Raw genomic sequence first — 14,023 nt, 5'->3', positions numbered from 1 at the left:
GACCATCTATTTATCCGAGGTTCCCAGCAAAAAAGTTGATACCATATCATCGCATATGGAAATCGAAAGCTGTGCGATTAACTGAAAGAAGATAGATGAATTGAATTGATCAATTTCATATATTCAGTCATCATGTCAGATCGAAGGAGAATAAATGGTCCACCAGGTGGAACACATGCACCGATATTCTCAAAGTATCTTGCCAAAGATTCAAAGAATCGCCCAGAACGACCTTCAAGAAATAGACAACCTAATGTTCTAAGGAAAATTTGTACGTATACATAAATCTACTTACGATTGAATCACAAACTTACGATATAACAGTTTTGAAGACCGGCGTTACACCATCAGCTTCAGGATCTGCATATCTCGAACTTGAACCATCACAGCCTTCAAATCAATCTGCTCCAGGCCTTGCTTCCCTCTCTACTTCTGGTCTCAAACTTACATGTACCGTTCATGGACCTCGACCATTATCTAAATCCGCTGCATTCTCACCACATATGATTCTACAGACTCATGTTAAATATGCGCCATTTGCATCCAGAAGAAGACGTGGATATATTAGAGATACGAGTGAAAGGGATCTTGGAGTACATTTGGAAACTGCTTTGAGAGGAGTAATTATCGGTGATAGATGGCCCAAGAGTGGAGTTGAGATTAATATTACGATTCTTGAAGGAGAGGAGGATCATTGGTGGGGTGATGACAAATCTTTTGGTTCATCGACTGCAGGTGGATGGGGTATGATGAGTGTACTCAGTGGTTGTATAACTGTTGCTTCTGCAGCTATTGCAGATGCTGGAATTGATTGCGTTGATGTTGTTTCTGGTGGAGTTGCCGCATTAGTACGTTCACCTGCCAATTCAGAGCAAGAGGATTCTACTTCACTAGTCTTGGATCCAGTACCATCTGAGCATAAGGAGATTCTAGCAGCATGTATTGTGGCATATCTTCCTGCTCGAGATGAAATCACAGATCTTTGGGTAAAAGGAGATATTGGGCACTCAACTGAGTCTAACAATGATGATCCATCTTACGAAGAGCTTACGGAGAATGCGGTACAAGCAGCTTTAGGAGCACATCGAGTTCTCATTGGAGCTTTAAAGGAAACTGCAGATATCAAATTCAGACGATGATACCAAGCTTTTGATTCTTTCTCGGGTATTTGAAACAGGAGTTCTTAGGGATTAGAAAAGAGAGTAATGAATGGTCAACATTGACTCAGGATGATTTAAGGCGTTGAAGGAAAGGACCTTATTGCATGAAAGGGAGGAGTTTCTCGTGATATTTCGAAGTTAGACTTCGATATCTATGTGGGACAATCAGAATCAGAACAATATATCATCATTTGATGTACATTCTTCCTAACGCCTTTTGTGCATGATGATCTTCTTGTTATAAGTTTTGCATTGCCTCATCTGTTGTTATATGCATGTATAGATGCATCGAACAGCATTTTAAAAATTCTCACTAAAGCTCAATATCATATTTCACAAACCAAGCCCCCAATCCATTTAACCATCCACAAGAATAACAATTCAAAGAGCACAACCAGAACCTCAACTCAATCATATAACTTTCAAAGACCAACCTAATACATAATAAAGCCCTTTAATCATATCCTTTAAAAACATCTCTAAAAAACAACTGCCTTCTATATCATATGGAAAAAGAGCAACATCACAACAATAAAATCTACGTTCAATCCTACACACAAATCTATATACAAACCTACACACCATCCATCCTTCACCCCAATAACAATACACAACTAATCCCCCTAAAACAAACAAAAAAACATCCCCAAACTCGTTCATTTCATTCATGTACCCACAGTTCGCTTTCATCATCTCATCTATATAAAAGATTAAACTTCCAATATCCCCAGCCAACTTTTATCCATATCTGCCTGACTTTTGGTATTTAGGGATATTGAGGTTGCTTTATTGATTACTACTTTCCTCGTACATAACACTACTATCCAATCCGATCTAATCCAACCACTCTCCAGCCCTCACTCTTCAACATTACACCTCTCCATCTCAATCCCCATAAAACCATCAAGAAATCACAAACTCACCAAAATCAAAAAGCAGAATTACGAAGTAAACCAGAAGAAAAAACCAGCAAAAATGCCTTCGAAAATTCAACTCGATCAAAATCTCGTCTTCTTGTATATTTGTCTCCAGAAATCGGATATGAAATCTGTGAGTAGAGAGTTTCTTCAGGCAGATTTTATTAGTTTGACTTGTTTTGATTTCCTGTGCTCTTTTCCTATTTGACTCTTCTTTGTAGGAGCTTTTTGATGATGTATGTCTGTCTTTGCTTAACTTCGCATCTGCATCTTCCCTCCTTTTTGCCCCGCCAAACAACCTTCCCCGGAGAGTAACCAGAGAAGAACTCCATAACCTGAAAACCATTCCCTTCCCCTACCAATCCATTCTTCCCCCCCTTTCCCCCCTCCAGCTCCAACCACCCACATCCAAACCCCCCTTCCACCCCCTCTCACGTCCTCTAACCTCTAACAACCGCCCACACACACAGATAGATTTTTCCTCCGTAGGTCAAACAACAAATCTCAAACCTCCCGCTGCACGTATGCGTTACACGAGACTTAAACGACAAATTGAAAAGGGGGTTATTGGATCGATTGGCGGGGTTAATTTCGGTGCTGTGGGTGGGAGGGTAAGCAGAAATGGGGATGAGAAGGGTAGGAATGAAGGTGCAAGCGAGAGAAGTGTTGGCGGTAGGAAGAAGAGGGCGAAAAAGGGGATGAAGGAGATAAAGAAGGAAGAAGATAAGGTGAAAGTGGACGAAGGAGAGAATGGGGGAAGAGTGAGAGTGAAGGAGGAAGAGGAAGAGGCTGAAGCAGTAGGAATAAGAGCAGGAGCAGGAGCAAGGATAAAAACACAAGTGCAAATCTGTCTACCTTCTAGTGTGGAGAAAAGAAGTACGAAGAGGAAAAGAGAGGACGAGGACTTCGATACAAACGCAAATATCTACATACATGAGTCGAAAGGACAGATACCGAAACGTAAAAGCATCCCATCCTCACCCCTTCCACCCATCCCAAACCATCCCACCTCTACACAATTTTTCTCCCCAGAAACTTTCTCCACATACCCTCAAATCGACCATTATCATCACCATTCTCCTCATCCTCCTCCTCATATACATTTTTCCTCCCCCCCTCTCTCTCCTCACAGATACAACGCTCACAGAACCCGCACCCCACAAACCACCACCGATACCAATCCCAATATCAATACCCTCGAACCCAATCTCAATCCCAATCCCAATTACAACATCAACAACCTCACTCGAGCTCAAACCCTCTCACTCTCACTCTCACCGGCTATAAAACCAAAACTCGAACCTCGTTCTTCATTCTCATCTTCCTCATCATCCACTTCCCCATCGTACCCCTCCACCACATCACCACCACACCAAAACCACAACAAAACCAAAAATAACAACTACCACACCCATGAAGATCCCGACCCCGACCTTAACTCCTCCGACTCCAACTCCGATTCCAACACCGAATCCGACTCCGACTCCGAAGACCAAAAACCCCTAGCAAAACGCAGAAAACCCCAAACCAGCACCAACCAAACCGTTAATCAGGGTAGAAACATACCCTTATCCACTTCCTCCATCATCTATCCCTTTTATCACCGCAGTCGCTACGTCGATATTTAGTCAGATTAATATCACCATCTCCAACACCAACACACCACTGCAAACAAATATCAAATTTCAAATATCAAAAATACACATTAAAAGTTCAATGTCAAAAGAATCATCTTAAACACCCAATCAATCACATAAAAATAACATCTCTGAATTCATCATACATTAAAACCCCACACACGCTCTCTCATACCCAAAATCATACTACAGTACTCATACTCTATGTGACCGATCCACTGATTGATTGACGTACAAAGATATCTCCGGCTCATCCATTCATTGATCCATCTATTCGCACTTTACCCTTCACATACCATACATCAGCATTGCCTACTCAACTTTCATGAGTATCTGAAGAAGAAGAAGGAGAAGAAAAATATATGTACAAAAAGTAGGTAGAAGTAATAAGTCCTGATATCAACAAGTTAAGCCATGCCATCCCAAGCTTAAACCGTCGCTCAACATCTCCTATCCATTTTCAACGCCATTTCAACACCATCTTAACTCCATTTCCAATCCAAGTGAAAGCGCCTCGCTGAAAGAGAATATACTATTAAATAGGTATGATGATAGTTTCTCCACTCGCCTTCTACATTCACCCTAATTCTCATGTCATGACTCTTCAAAAGGTGTCATTAAAGGACTTTTCCTCGTTGGACTACCCGTTCTACTTCTTCTTCCAGCTCCCAAGGAATTTAAAGATGGAGCTAATCTTTCTCGACTTTCTGTCCTAACAACAAGACCACTTCTGTTCCATGCAACTGGCACTCCACTTCCTAAACCAAGACCAACACCTTGACCATTTTGAGGATTGTTGTCAAAATAATTGGCTGTTTCAAAATTGACCACATTTAACTTTGGTGTAGCTAATCCTGAAGAACGTCCTACTCGAGATCCTTCACTTCCATCCGAATACTCATTTTCTTCGGATGAGTCAACGCCACCTAATTCAAACTCGGTAGCAGCTTCACCATCTTCTAGCACACGTTCATAGCTCGTGGTACCTCGAGATCCAAATAATTTTCCTGCACCGAAAAAACTACGAGTCCCTTTCTTTGGACTACCTGGTCGAAAATTTCGGCGTAGAACTGTATTGACACCCCGATACAATCGAAGTCTTCTATCCCTCTTGCGGAATAAATAAGCAAGAAATGCTAAAATGAATAGAAATAATAGAAAGCCAGGAGTTGATCGAGAATGTGCCTTTTCGATAAGGTCATCAGCTGCATCAGACCAATCATCATCATCGTGAGGTACAGGATTTGCATTCGAACCAGCTAATTGAAAGTCCGTGGGAACTCCCAAAGTATTACTACCAAATCCAACTGGTAAAGCATCCTCAGTTGCAGGAGGAACTTGACCGGATGCGTATAATATCATCTTCCCTAATGTCCAACTAACTTCAACTCCATTAATCTTGTCAACTGCTTGAAATGGATCCAAGAAACCTTTGCCCTTTGAGTGAAGCATCATTTCCTTTGTCGCGTTATAATTCGCTCCAGGTTTTTCTAATCCTACTCTCGGAACACCAATTCCATCATGGAGTACGTTGATTAACCATGAAGCTTTAAAGCATACTCCTTGTGCAATCTTAGCATCTACCTTCTTTCCCCATTTCTTCTTTTCAACGCCCTTCTCAATATCATCCCATTCCTCACTACAAAAATCCTTGACCAAAGCTTGATATTTCGTGAAATCATATGCTTTATCTTTGTGCGACATTTCAAAAACTTCGTGTGTCGTGTGCCAATATTCAGAAACTCCAACGAAGTGATTAACATCAAAATCGATAGCTGGAACATGTTGGCCGTGAAGCAAGCAAGGTTGATCGGCACAAGGGGCATCTTTATCTAATAAGGGGTAGGTCGCTGCTAAACATTGATCGAATCGTCCAGTACCTAACAATATTGGATCCTTTCCTGATCTCTTTGAATCATCAATAATATCACCTTTTAAGGTCGTTTTGAGGCCAGCCGGAAGACATGGGTCGAGCAATTCTTTGGTATCCTTGGTGTAAGAGGCATCCATTAAACTTTGTACGAAGCGTTGCCTAGCTTGATTAACACCAAATCCCAACCAAGTTGTGGTAAACACCTTGTATTCTGCAGGTTGTCCATTCATAGTTCTCATTCGTAATAATTTGAGGTCATCGGCATGTTTTTCGGCTTCAGTAGCATTAGGAGCAAATGCAATTTGCGCCGACGCTCCACCCATATCTAAAAATCCATATGTATGATGTCCTTTGCCGTGAGCATGTTCTTCTGGTGTATCGAAACCTCCAAGTAGGTAATTTGCGGCGATCCATCCATAAAGTCCTTCTGTTTCACCAGGAATTACTTGAATGTGTAAACCACAATCTGGTAAATCAAACTTTGTATATTTTTGTGCAAAGTCGCAGATCTCGGATAGAAGTACATTTTGTTGAACTTGAGGAAGTAATCGCATACCAGCTGTTGCCATTAAGAAGATTGGTGTATCGGAAATCTGATCTTTTGGGACAATGTCGAGAGCATGGTCAAGGAGCTGTTGTAAATGTTCGGGGCCAACATCAGTTGGTCTTTCGCCAAATGTAGATACACCTGGTTTAATCTTTTTCGTCCATTTCTTATTGGTTTCTAACTTGGGTAAACTTTGTAGAGTGATAGGATCGGGATTTTGTAATGCTTTGGCACTGTTGAGCCATCTATAAATGTGAACTCGAGTTCCCGACGAGCCTGCGTCCAGGATAACACCATATCGCCCTATTGGCAGTTGTTAGCCAGATGATTTTCGTAAGTACAACCAACAGAAGGGATTTTTACATTTACCCATGAGGAGATTGAAGTTGATTGAAATTGAGAAAAGGTAGTGAGACGAGGAGAGATGAGGTGAATTGAATTGACGGTATGAATTCACGAAAGGGTATTCTCTGGGGTTGGTAAAAGGTGATAGGGTGTGGTTTCTTCAAATCCTTATCTTTTCAATGTTTCGCGAGGGTTAAGATTACGAATGCATTCGATCGAACTTAATCGGAACCTGAAAAGAGCGAAAGGGGTGTAGGATAACGACAATGAATGATAAAAGAAGAGAACGAATTAGTCTTCAATTGACAATGATTGAAATCAAAGTAGGGTAAAGGTATTCAAAGGTACCGATACTTTCGACGATATTAAGTTTTGTTGGTGATATGAACGAATGTAGGAGTTAATATGAAGTGAAATGAAAAAGAAATGAAATGATAAATTGATTGATGGATGAATCGATGGATGGGCTGGATGGTGGATGGACTGGGTGGATGGATGAACTTTTGGTGGTCGAGAACTTTATCGGGGGCCCCTTTAGTTGCATAAAAGCTTGGGGTTATTTGGGGGAAAGATGGGAAAAAAGATGGGAAAAAGATGGGATATCATTGGGTCAATCCAAAGAAAATCAACACACTTAACCAAATCGAGTGATTGATGCCTTAGAATGATGTGATGGTGAGTAAGGCTCAAAGAATTATAAAATGTGAAATCTATATTTATACCAGTCACAAGCTAAAGTTTCACACGGGGGAAACGGGGAATTCACTTATTCCAACTAGGTAATCTAATGATTCAATCCATCCAATCTCATTCATCCAAATTCAAGCGCATGCAGTACCGTTCGGATTGCATTCAAGAAAGAAGAAACCCCGCCTTGGAGGGGAGGTTGGAGGTTGGAGGCTGGACTTTGAAGATAAGACTAAGAATTCACTTCTTCCTCTGATTGGAATATCCGTCTCAAGTAACCCATAGCATACGCAATATCTTACATACATGCAACCTTCCTACCTACCTACATATACGATAATAACTAACCTCACTTCTCCTTCATATTCCTCTGGCCTTTGTTACTTGCTTCAAATAAATACGAAGCCACGTAATTGTTTTTCTTTCTACGGACTACCGAGTTTGGTGAAACTCTAAGCACAAGTTGCAAACAGCTACTGAAATAGATTGACTATTTGATCATCCGTTCAGTCTCATGCTTACTTTAACCCATGGATATATATATCCACATCTACATCATCATACGTTCACACACTTATTTACTAATCAATAGAGTAACATATTTATACACCCTCAATACAATTATACCAACCTTCCTATCCCCATCATAAAATGCAGATCTATCACGGTTCTTCCTTACAAGTGGACCGCATCTCATACAATATGCCAAGTACAGGTACAGGTACAGTAATCACTTGACACAACATCAGTTGAAACACTCTCCAAAGCCGCGTAATATGACGAACGTGCACCTTTGATTCTTGCTTCGGATGAAAGTTAACAGAGGGGTGAATGTTCTCAATTTGATCATGACTTTCTGACCGTCTATTTTGTCTATATATTACCTACCTAGGTATTTAATGGTTAAATTAATATCTTACAATTTAACTGTATTGCGATCGACTTGGCTTCACTCTTAAATATATAAGGTTATCCCGAGAATTGCGTTGGTAAATCATCTATTATCACTATCGATATCAAACATCCGTATTCCAATCCTCTTATTTTTGAAGTGAGTAAAAGAGTAAGTCTTATTGCATCAACGAGTATAATTTGAGTATTTATTTAGATTTTGGATACGGTTACCAACTCAATGCTGTCAAACATATATATAAGCCTTATCTCTTTCATCCTTGGTTGGACCCGAGATTCCTTAACCAAACTTCAAATCCATATTATTATACTCTGTACATCGATCTCTCATCAAGCGGTCAGCAAAGGATCATGCCAGATATACATTTTATTATTTTATATTCTTTCCTTCCGTTACAATCATCACAATCTACTATCCCGGCTACCGGACAGGAATTTGTAAGATCCTACTACAAAATCTGCAATCCGGCATATGTATATGTATATAAATGAATAACCTTAACTACAATCCACATCGTGAAGATCACGACTTACATCTGAATACTCGAGGTCTAGGTTTAGTTACCTACCACTCATTCATAAGCTTACAACTGTATATAGACAGACTACAAGGTTAGCAATTAAGAAGCAATCCATAGACTGCAGCGATAGACGACTAGCTACCGTCTGGATAGAGTTGGGGATTAATTAAGTAAATATTTAACTTTAAATCTTCTAATCTTATATTATAAAACTACAAAACCTTCTAAGTCTTGATACATTATAATTTAAAACTACTTTGATTTCTTCCAATAGTTAGAATTTTTGAAGATTTATGAAGAAACTTGTTACAATGCCTTTCTTATTCAATCTTACATTCATCTCCCGAGAAATATACTCTTCACAATACACGAGGTAGGTAGGTATCAGCAGATCTGATATATTAAAGAGATATCTAGTAAATGATCGAATGAAAAAAAAATAAAAAAAAGTTCAAGCCTAACTGCAGAAGAAGTCAAGAGATTGGAGACTATTTGTTTATTTGTTATAATTTGAGTCGGTGAACGAAGTGGGAGGTTATTCTGTGAATAGAGGCAGGAGGTTGATGAAATCGATATCTTATTCATTAATTACCTGAAAGAGAATGAGAAATTGAGAATGTAGCAAGTCGATTTTGTGAGAAAAGGGATAAAAGTTTGAAGGGACTAGATCCCTAATGCCCTCCGAACGTACCAAGCACATTGACTAGAAGGCAAATAAGGATAAGGAGTCAAGATACCGGATCCTAATCACTCTCTTTCGAATGCAGCAAGTTGATACTGTGAGAATAAGGATAAAGAGTTGAAGATATCGGATTCTTACTGTTTTCCTTCAAATACATGAATATAACTTATATCATACTGTACATTAAACTCGTACAATGTAAGCCTTACACTTCCAAACCTTACCTATCTATCTATCTATTATACAAACAATCAAGCAACCTTCCCCCCAATTTCCAACCATAACCACATCCTAACCACACGTTAATTAATCGAAGATAGTTTCACAAACCCCTAAAATAGAACTAAGGTCATAAATCCAATGACCATTAACCTAATAACACCCGGCCATCCATTTATCCATCCATCCTACCTACTAACCCATACCTATAACTTAGGCATTTACATACGTAGCACCCCAATTCCAACCTCAAACAACACATAAAAATCTAGATTCTACACCTATCTGCCTAGTCTACTAGCCCACGAGCAAACCTCAACCTCAACCTCAACCGCTCATACCAGTCACCAAACCAAAACTCCACCAGCTATTCCTATTCATCCGTCTACTAGACATCATCATTATTTATTTATTTATTCATTTAAGTCTAGTACCCTACTTTTGGGCCACCCCTAATATGGGCCACCCTTTTACACCAAAAATCATCATTTTTGATTATTAATAATTTTACAGTTAGTCAATAGAATTTGATGAAATTTGAATTATAGATTAATTATATAATTATAAATAGATTATGAAAATTTTAGATTTTTTGCGATTTTATTGATTGAGATTTTGAATGTTCAAATTTTGATTTTCAATTTGTGTAGAATTTATATAGAAATCCTATTAATCAAAATATTCTGATTTTTAATCTCTATAAATGTGACCAAAAGGGTGTTTATAGACCAGCAATTGTATTTAACTTAGAATCTACAGGTGAAGAGCACCTGTAGATGGGGATAGCTACTCTATATATACACAAATGAATGGCCTAGCCGTAATGGCTAGGCAAAAAGAAGTCATATTTATCCCTCCAATGATCTTACTTTACCGATAACCATTGATACCTAGTACTTGTCCGGATCTGATCCTCAGGTCACCTAAATCGTATACTAATCCCGAGTAATCGTATCATGTGTGGACATGGTTAATGTACCTGAGGTTTCTTATATAATAAGGGTGGGAGGAAAGCAGGGATTTCCGTCACAATAAAATCTAAAAATATCAATAAAAGATTTTTTATATAATTTAAAATTCAAAGTTCTAATCTTTTATACTTAATTTGATTTGAAGATTTTAAAAAATTTTATAATTCATTTTTAGTAATTTTTATTGAAAGATTATTAAAGATTTTTAATGTGACGCCTCACACCTCCGGGTCACGTAGCATGCCCCGTTTGTATTTAATCACAGGAAAACTCGCTACTCTTGTTTTCCTTCTTCTTTTCTCCTTAGCTTAGTATTTTCTAATACAAGATACTTTACCCAGTATTCTTGAGTGTGACATTTAAGATTTTCAAATTTACATATAAATGCTATTGTCACGAATCACGATTATTATAATACAATAAAAGCAAGTACGGCGGTTTGGGCCGCTGTTTCCGAGGGAGTCCTTATCGATAAGGAATCCTAGGACAAGTGTCCTAGGATAAAATATGTCCCAGGATAATTAATATCCTAGGACAAAACGATTAGGCAACCATGTAGGCTTAGGACAAGTGTCCTAGGACGTTATTCGTCCTGGGATAGAATGTCCTAGGATAATATTTGTCCCAGGACAATTATCCTAGGAGCTATATTATCCCAGGAGACGAATTGTCCCAAGATTAGTGTCCTGAGGCCAATATGAAATCACGTGATATGCTAGCGTAGCTAGCACTCAAGGAAACGATGAGTATATAGTTAGGATAGTTTCATAGTTTAGGAGCTTCGTGCTCAACTTAGTTATCAATTAGTTAACCTACATTCTACTTGATCTAGTAACGACTTCACTTCCAAGTGAAGACCAGTGATAAAGCCTTAACCCACAACTACCAACCAGACGAAACCTTAGGCAGCCGCTGCCTCCAGTACAGTATCGTTACACTTATATTTATTTATATTATATTAAATAATTATCAAATATCAGATTCCCAATATCCAATATCAAGAACTCTTTTTATATCTGAAAGTTCTATTACTCTTACAAATTTATTTTTTACAAGAGAGTATATATTTATATTTATAATTATTTATAAATCTAAAATAAATTTAATATTAATAGATTAACTAACTATATTATATTATGTGCTAGTATATTAAAAAGTCAACTGAAGATTTACCAACTATTATAACTAGATAATTAAATAGATACAAGTAAAATAAATAAATTTATAAAATTATCAGATAATAATATTAAGACTAGGTAAGAAAGATCTCACTAGGCACCTACGTATATTTACCTAGATATCGGCCTACAATAAAAAATATCAAGAGTCTTACATTTGTTGGCCCTGGTGTCTAACTTTAACATGTGGATGGATATACGACTTATGTAATGACCAACGGGTTGAGTATTTAAATATCGAGTCGATATGTATGTATTGTTCGGATTATACTAAGATTATCATTATAAACATTCACCATCAAAACCCAACCTATATCATTTACACCACCCATTCCAACTGGAATATACAATTTCTAAAAAAATCCCCCTTTACTACAAAAGTTACAAAATCCTCGCTTAATTATTAAGATCACAAAAACATTCTCATTAATTAACCTCAAGGAAAGAAACAGACATCTCACACACGCATACGGTTAAACACAGCCTATAGCTAGGTAGCTACACCTGTACACAATTCCAAAACCAAGAAAACTTTAGAACAACTCATCACGATAACAGCCAAATCAATAATCAAAAATGTCAAGTGAAAGAGACAACGAATCCAGATACACTAAAAATACAAGTCGTACGGTGCGTTCGACGCGTACGAGTGCTTCCAATACATCTGGAGCTTCTATATCTTCTGAACAGAGATCTAAGGAATATTCGAGACAGAAGGATAAGGATCAGGGAAGGGATAGGGAGAGAAGAGATAGAAGTAGAGACCGTGAAAGGAACAGAGATGAGGGAAGAGATAGAGAGAGAAGAGATAGAAGTAGAGAGCGAGAAAGGGATAGACACTCATCTAGCAGCTCAGTCCTATCGAAAAAATCCTCTCGTGCACCTTCTGAAGTCCCCAGCATAACACCCTCACAAAGTATTAGTGTCTGTGGCCCACCCAAATCTCGCTCTTCCGACCAAAAATCTCGAAGCGGATCAAGTACAGCACTGTCAGCAACTAAAAAACCATCTCATCGAAAAGGTACCAGCGAAGCACCCTCAATCCGTCCAAACCTACCCACTGTCCCCGAAGATAGAACCGTCATCGCGGACCCCAGTAACGGATATCGAAGATCCGCAAATCCAAGTGAAGCGAGTCAAAGCACTTATAGCTCTCGGACGCATGAATCTCGAAATAGCAGTAGGAATTCTCAAAGTATCTACAATCCCGCTGCAAGTCGCGCACCAAGCGAATTATCCAACATGTCTAAAGCGGAAATCTCGCGTTATATGCCTGATGCTCGTGATTTACAGGAGATACAAAACAGACATTCTAGTATGGGAAGTGTAGCCAATTCGGTCATGGATCATATGGAACGGAAGGCGGGACGGGATTTGGGTAATACGTTGCTGCTTGATGGGGATGGTAAGCCCATAGGAATGGCAGAAATGAAGCTTGGTTCTAAATATGATGAAGGGGGGCTATTTGAGTTGAAAAAAGTGGATGAGGGTGGTAAGAGGTCGTCGGATAGGAAGCACCGTCATGGAGATTCATCTGGCAGAAGTAACTATCCTGATTCGAGATCTAATTCTGATAGAAGAACAGTAGTACCAGCTGACTATCAATTCTCTGAACGAGGTTCTACTGTTTCTGACAGCAGATCTAATTCTGATAGAAGAACAGTAGTACCAGCTGACTATCAATTCTCCGAACGAGGTTCTACTGTTTCTGACAGCAGATCTAATTCTGATAGAAGAACAGTAGTACCAGCTGACTATCAATTCCCCGAACGAGGTTCCTCAGTCTCTGGACATAGTTCTCGTACACGAACTACTGCAGCACCTCCCAGTTCAGCCTCGTCTAGGCCCTACAAAACAAAGGAAGTCTGGCCACAAAATTATTAAGGTTTTTGATTGAGACTATAACTATGGTAAAAGCCTTATGATTATGGACTCTGACTGTCTACTTTTCCACAAGAGATAGATGCTATGGATTTTGATGGATAATTTGAGTTTTACAGGCGTTTGGGAGTCACTTGAGTTTTGTTCTACTGCTGGCTACTTTAGTTAGCTTTGTTCTGATTTGACGTATAATAGTACTACAGATTTAGTACACTGCGCTTTTTGACAACAAGAATATTGTCTGCAAAATCCTTCAAATAGTAGTATATTGATTTGACTTATGAAAAAGATGAGGGTAACAAAATTACCCGCGAAGCATCTGACAAATTTAACTAACTCATGCTATTACTTCTGATGTATGTGGCAATTCCAGGTTTAGTATAATGGGAAATTAAAATGCATTTGGGAACCATGAGGCTCAGAAAATATTGCACCATAGTCTATGACCTAAGACACAAAAGAGCAACCTTATGATAGAAATACCATGAACAAA

At 38.8% G+C, this 14,023-nt stretch overlaps 4 protein-coding genes across 4 annotated transcripts; 3 read left to right on the top strand and 1 right to left on the bottom strand.

Annotated features, from left to right (window-relative positions):
* Positions 1–132: 132 nt before the first annotated feature.
* Positions 133–1,139, top strand: SS1G_08471 (hypothetical protein; the record flags this gene model as incomplete). The annotated part of the gene is made up of 2 exons (XM_001590681.1): positions 133–271; positions 325–1,139. The coding sequence occupies 2 exons, from the start codon at positions 133–135 to the stop codon at positions 1,137–1,139; spliced, it is 954 nt and encodes a 317-aa protein (XP_001590731.1).
* A 996-nt stretch (positions 1,140–2,135) lies between these two features.
* SS1G_08470 (predicted protein) lies at positions 2,136–3,705 on the top strand (the record flags this gene model as incomplete). Its single annotated transcript, XM_001590680.1, has 2 exons — positions 2,136–2,210; positions 2,548–3,705. The coding sequence occupies 2 exons, from the start codon at positions 2,136–2,138 to the stop codon at positions 3,703–3,705; spliced, it is 1,233 nt and encodes a 410-aa protein (XP_001590730.1).
* Positions 3,706–4,308: 603 nt separating this feature from the next.
* Positions 4,309–6,507, bottom strand: SS1G_08469 (hypothetical protein; the record flags this gene model as incomplete). Its single annotated transcript, XM_001590679.1, has 2 exons — positions 4,309–6,437; positions 6,498–6,507. The coding sequence occupies 2 exons, from the start codon at positions 6,505–6,507 to the stop codon at positions 4,309–4,311; spliced, it is 2,139 nt and encodes a 712-aa protein (XP_001590729.1).
* Positions 6,508–12,225: 5,718 nt separating this feature from the next.
* Positions 12,226–13,315, top strand: SS1G_08468 (predicted protein; the record flags this gene model as incomplete). Its single annotated transcript, XM_001590678.1, has 2 exons — positions 12,226–13,141; positions 13,305–13,315. The coding sequence occupies 2 exons, from the start codon at positions 12,226–12,228 to the stop codon at positions 13,313–13,315; spliced, it is 927 nt and encodes a 308-aa protein (XP_001590728.1).
* Positions 13,316–14,023: the final 708 nt, after the last annotated feature.

Source organism: Sclerotinia sclerotiorum, genomic scaffold (genome assembly GCF_000146945.2).
Source record: "Sclerotinia sclerotiorum 1980 UF-70 scaffold_11 genomic scaffold, whole genome shotgun sequence".
Taxonomy (NCBI): domain Eukaryota; kingdom Fungi; phylum Ascomycota; class Leotiomycetes; order Helotiales; family Sclerotiniaceae; genus Sclerotinia; species Sclerotinia sclerotiorum.
This window is presented reverse-complemented; position numbering and strand designations above follow the sequence as displayed.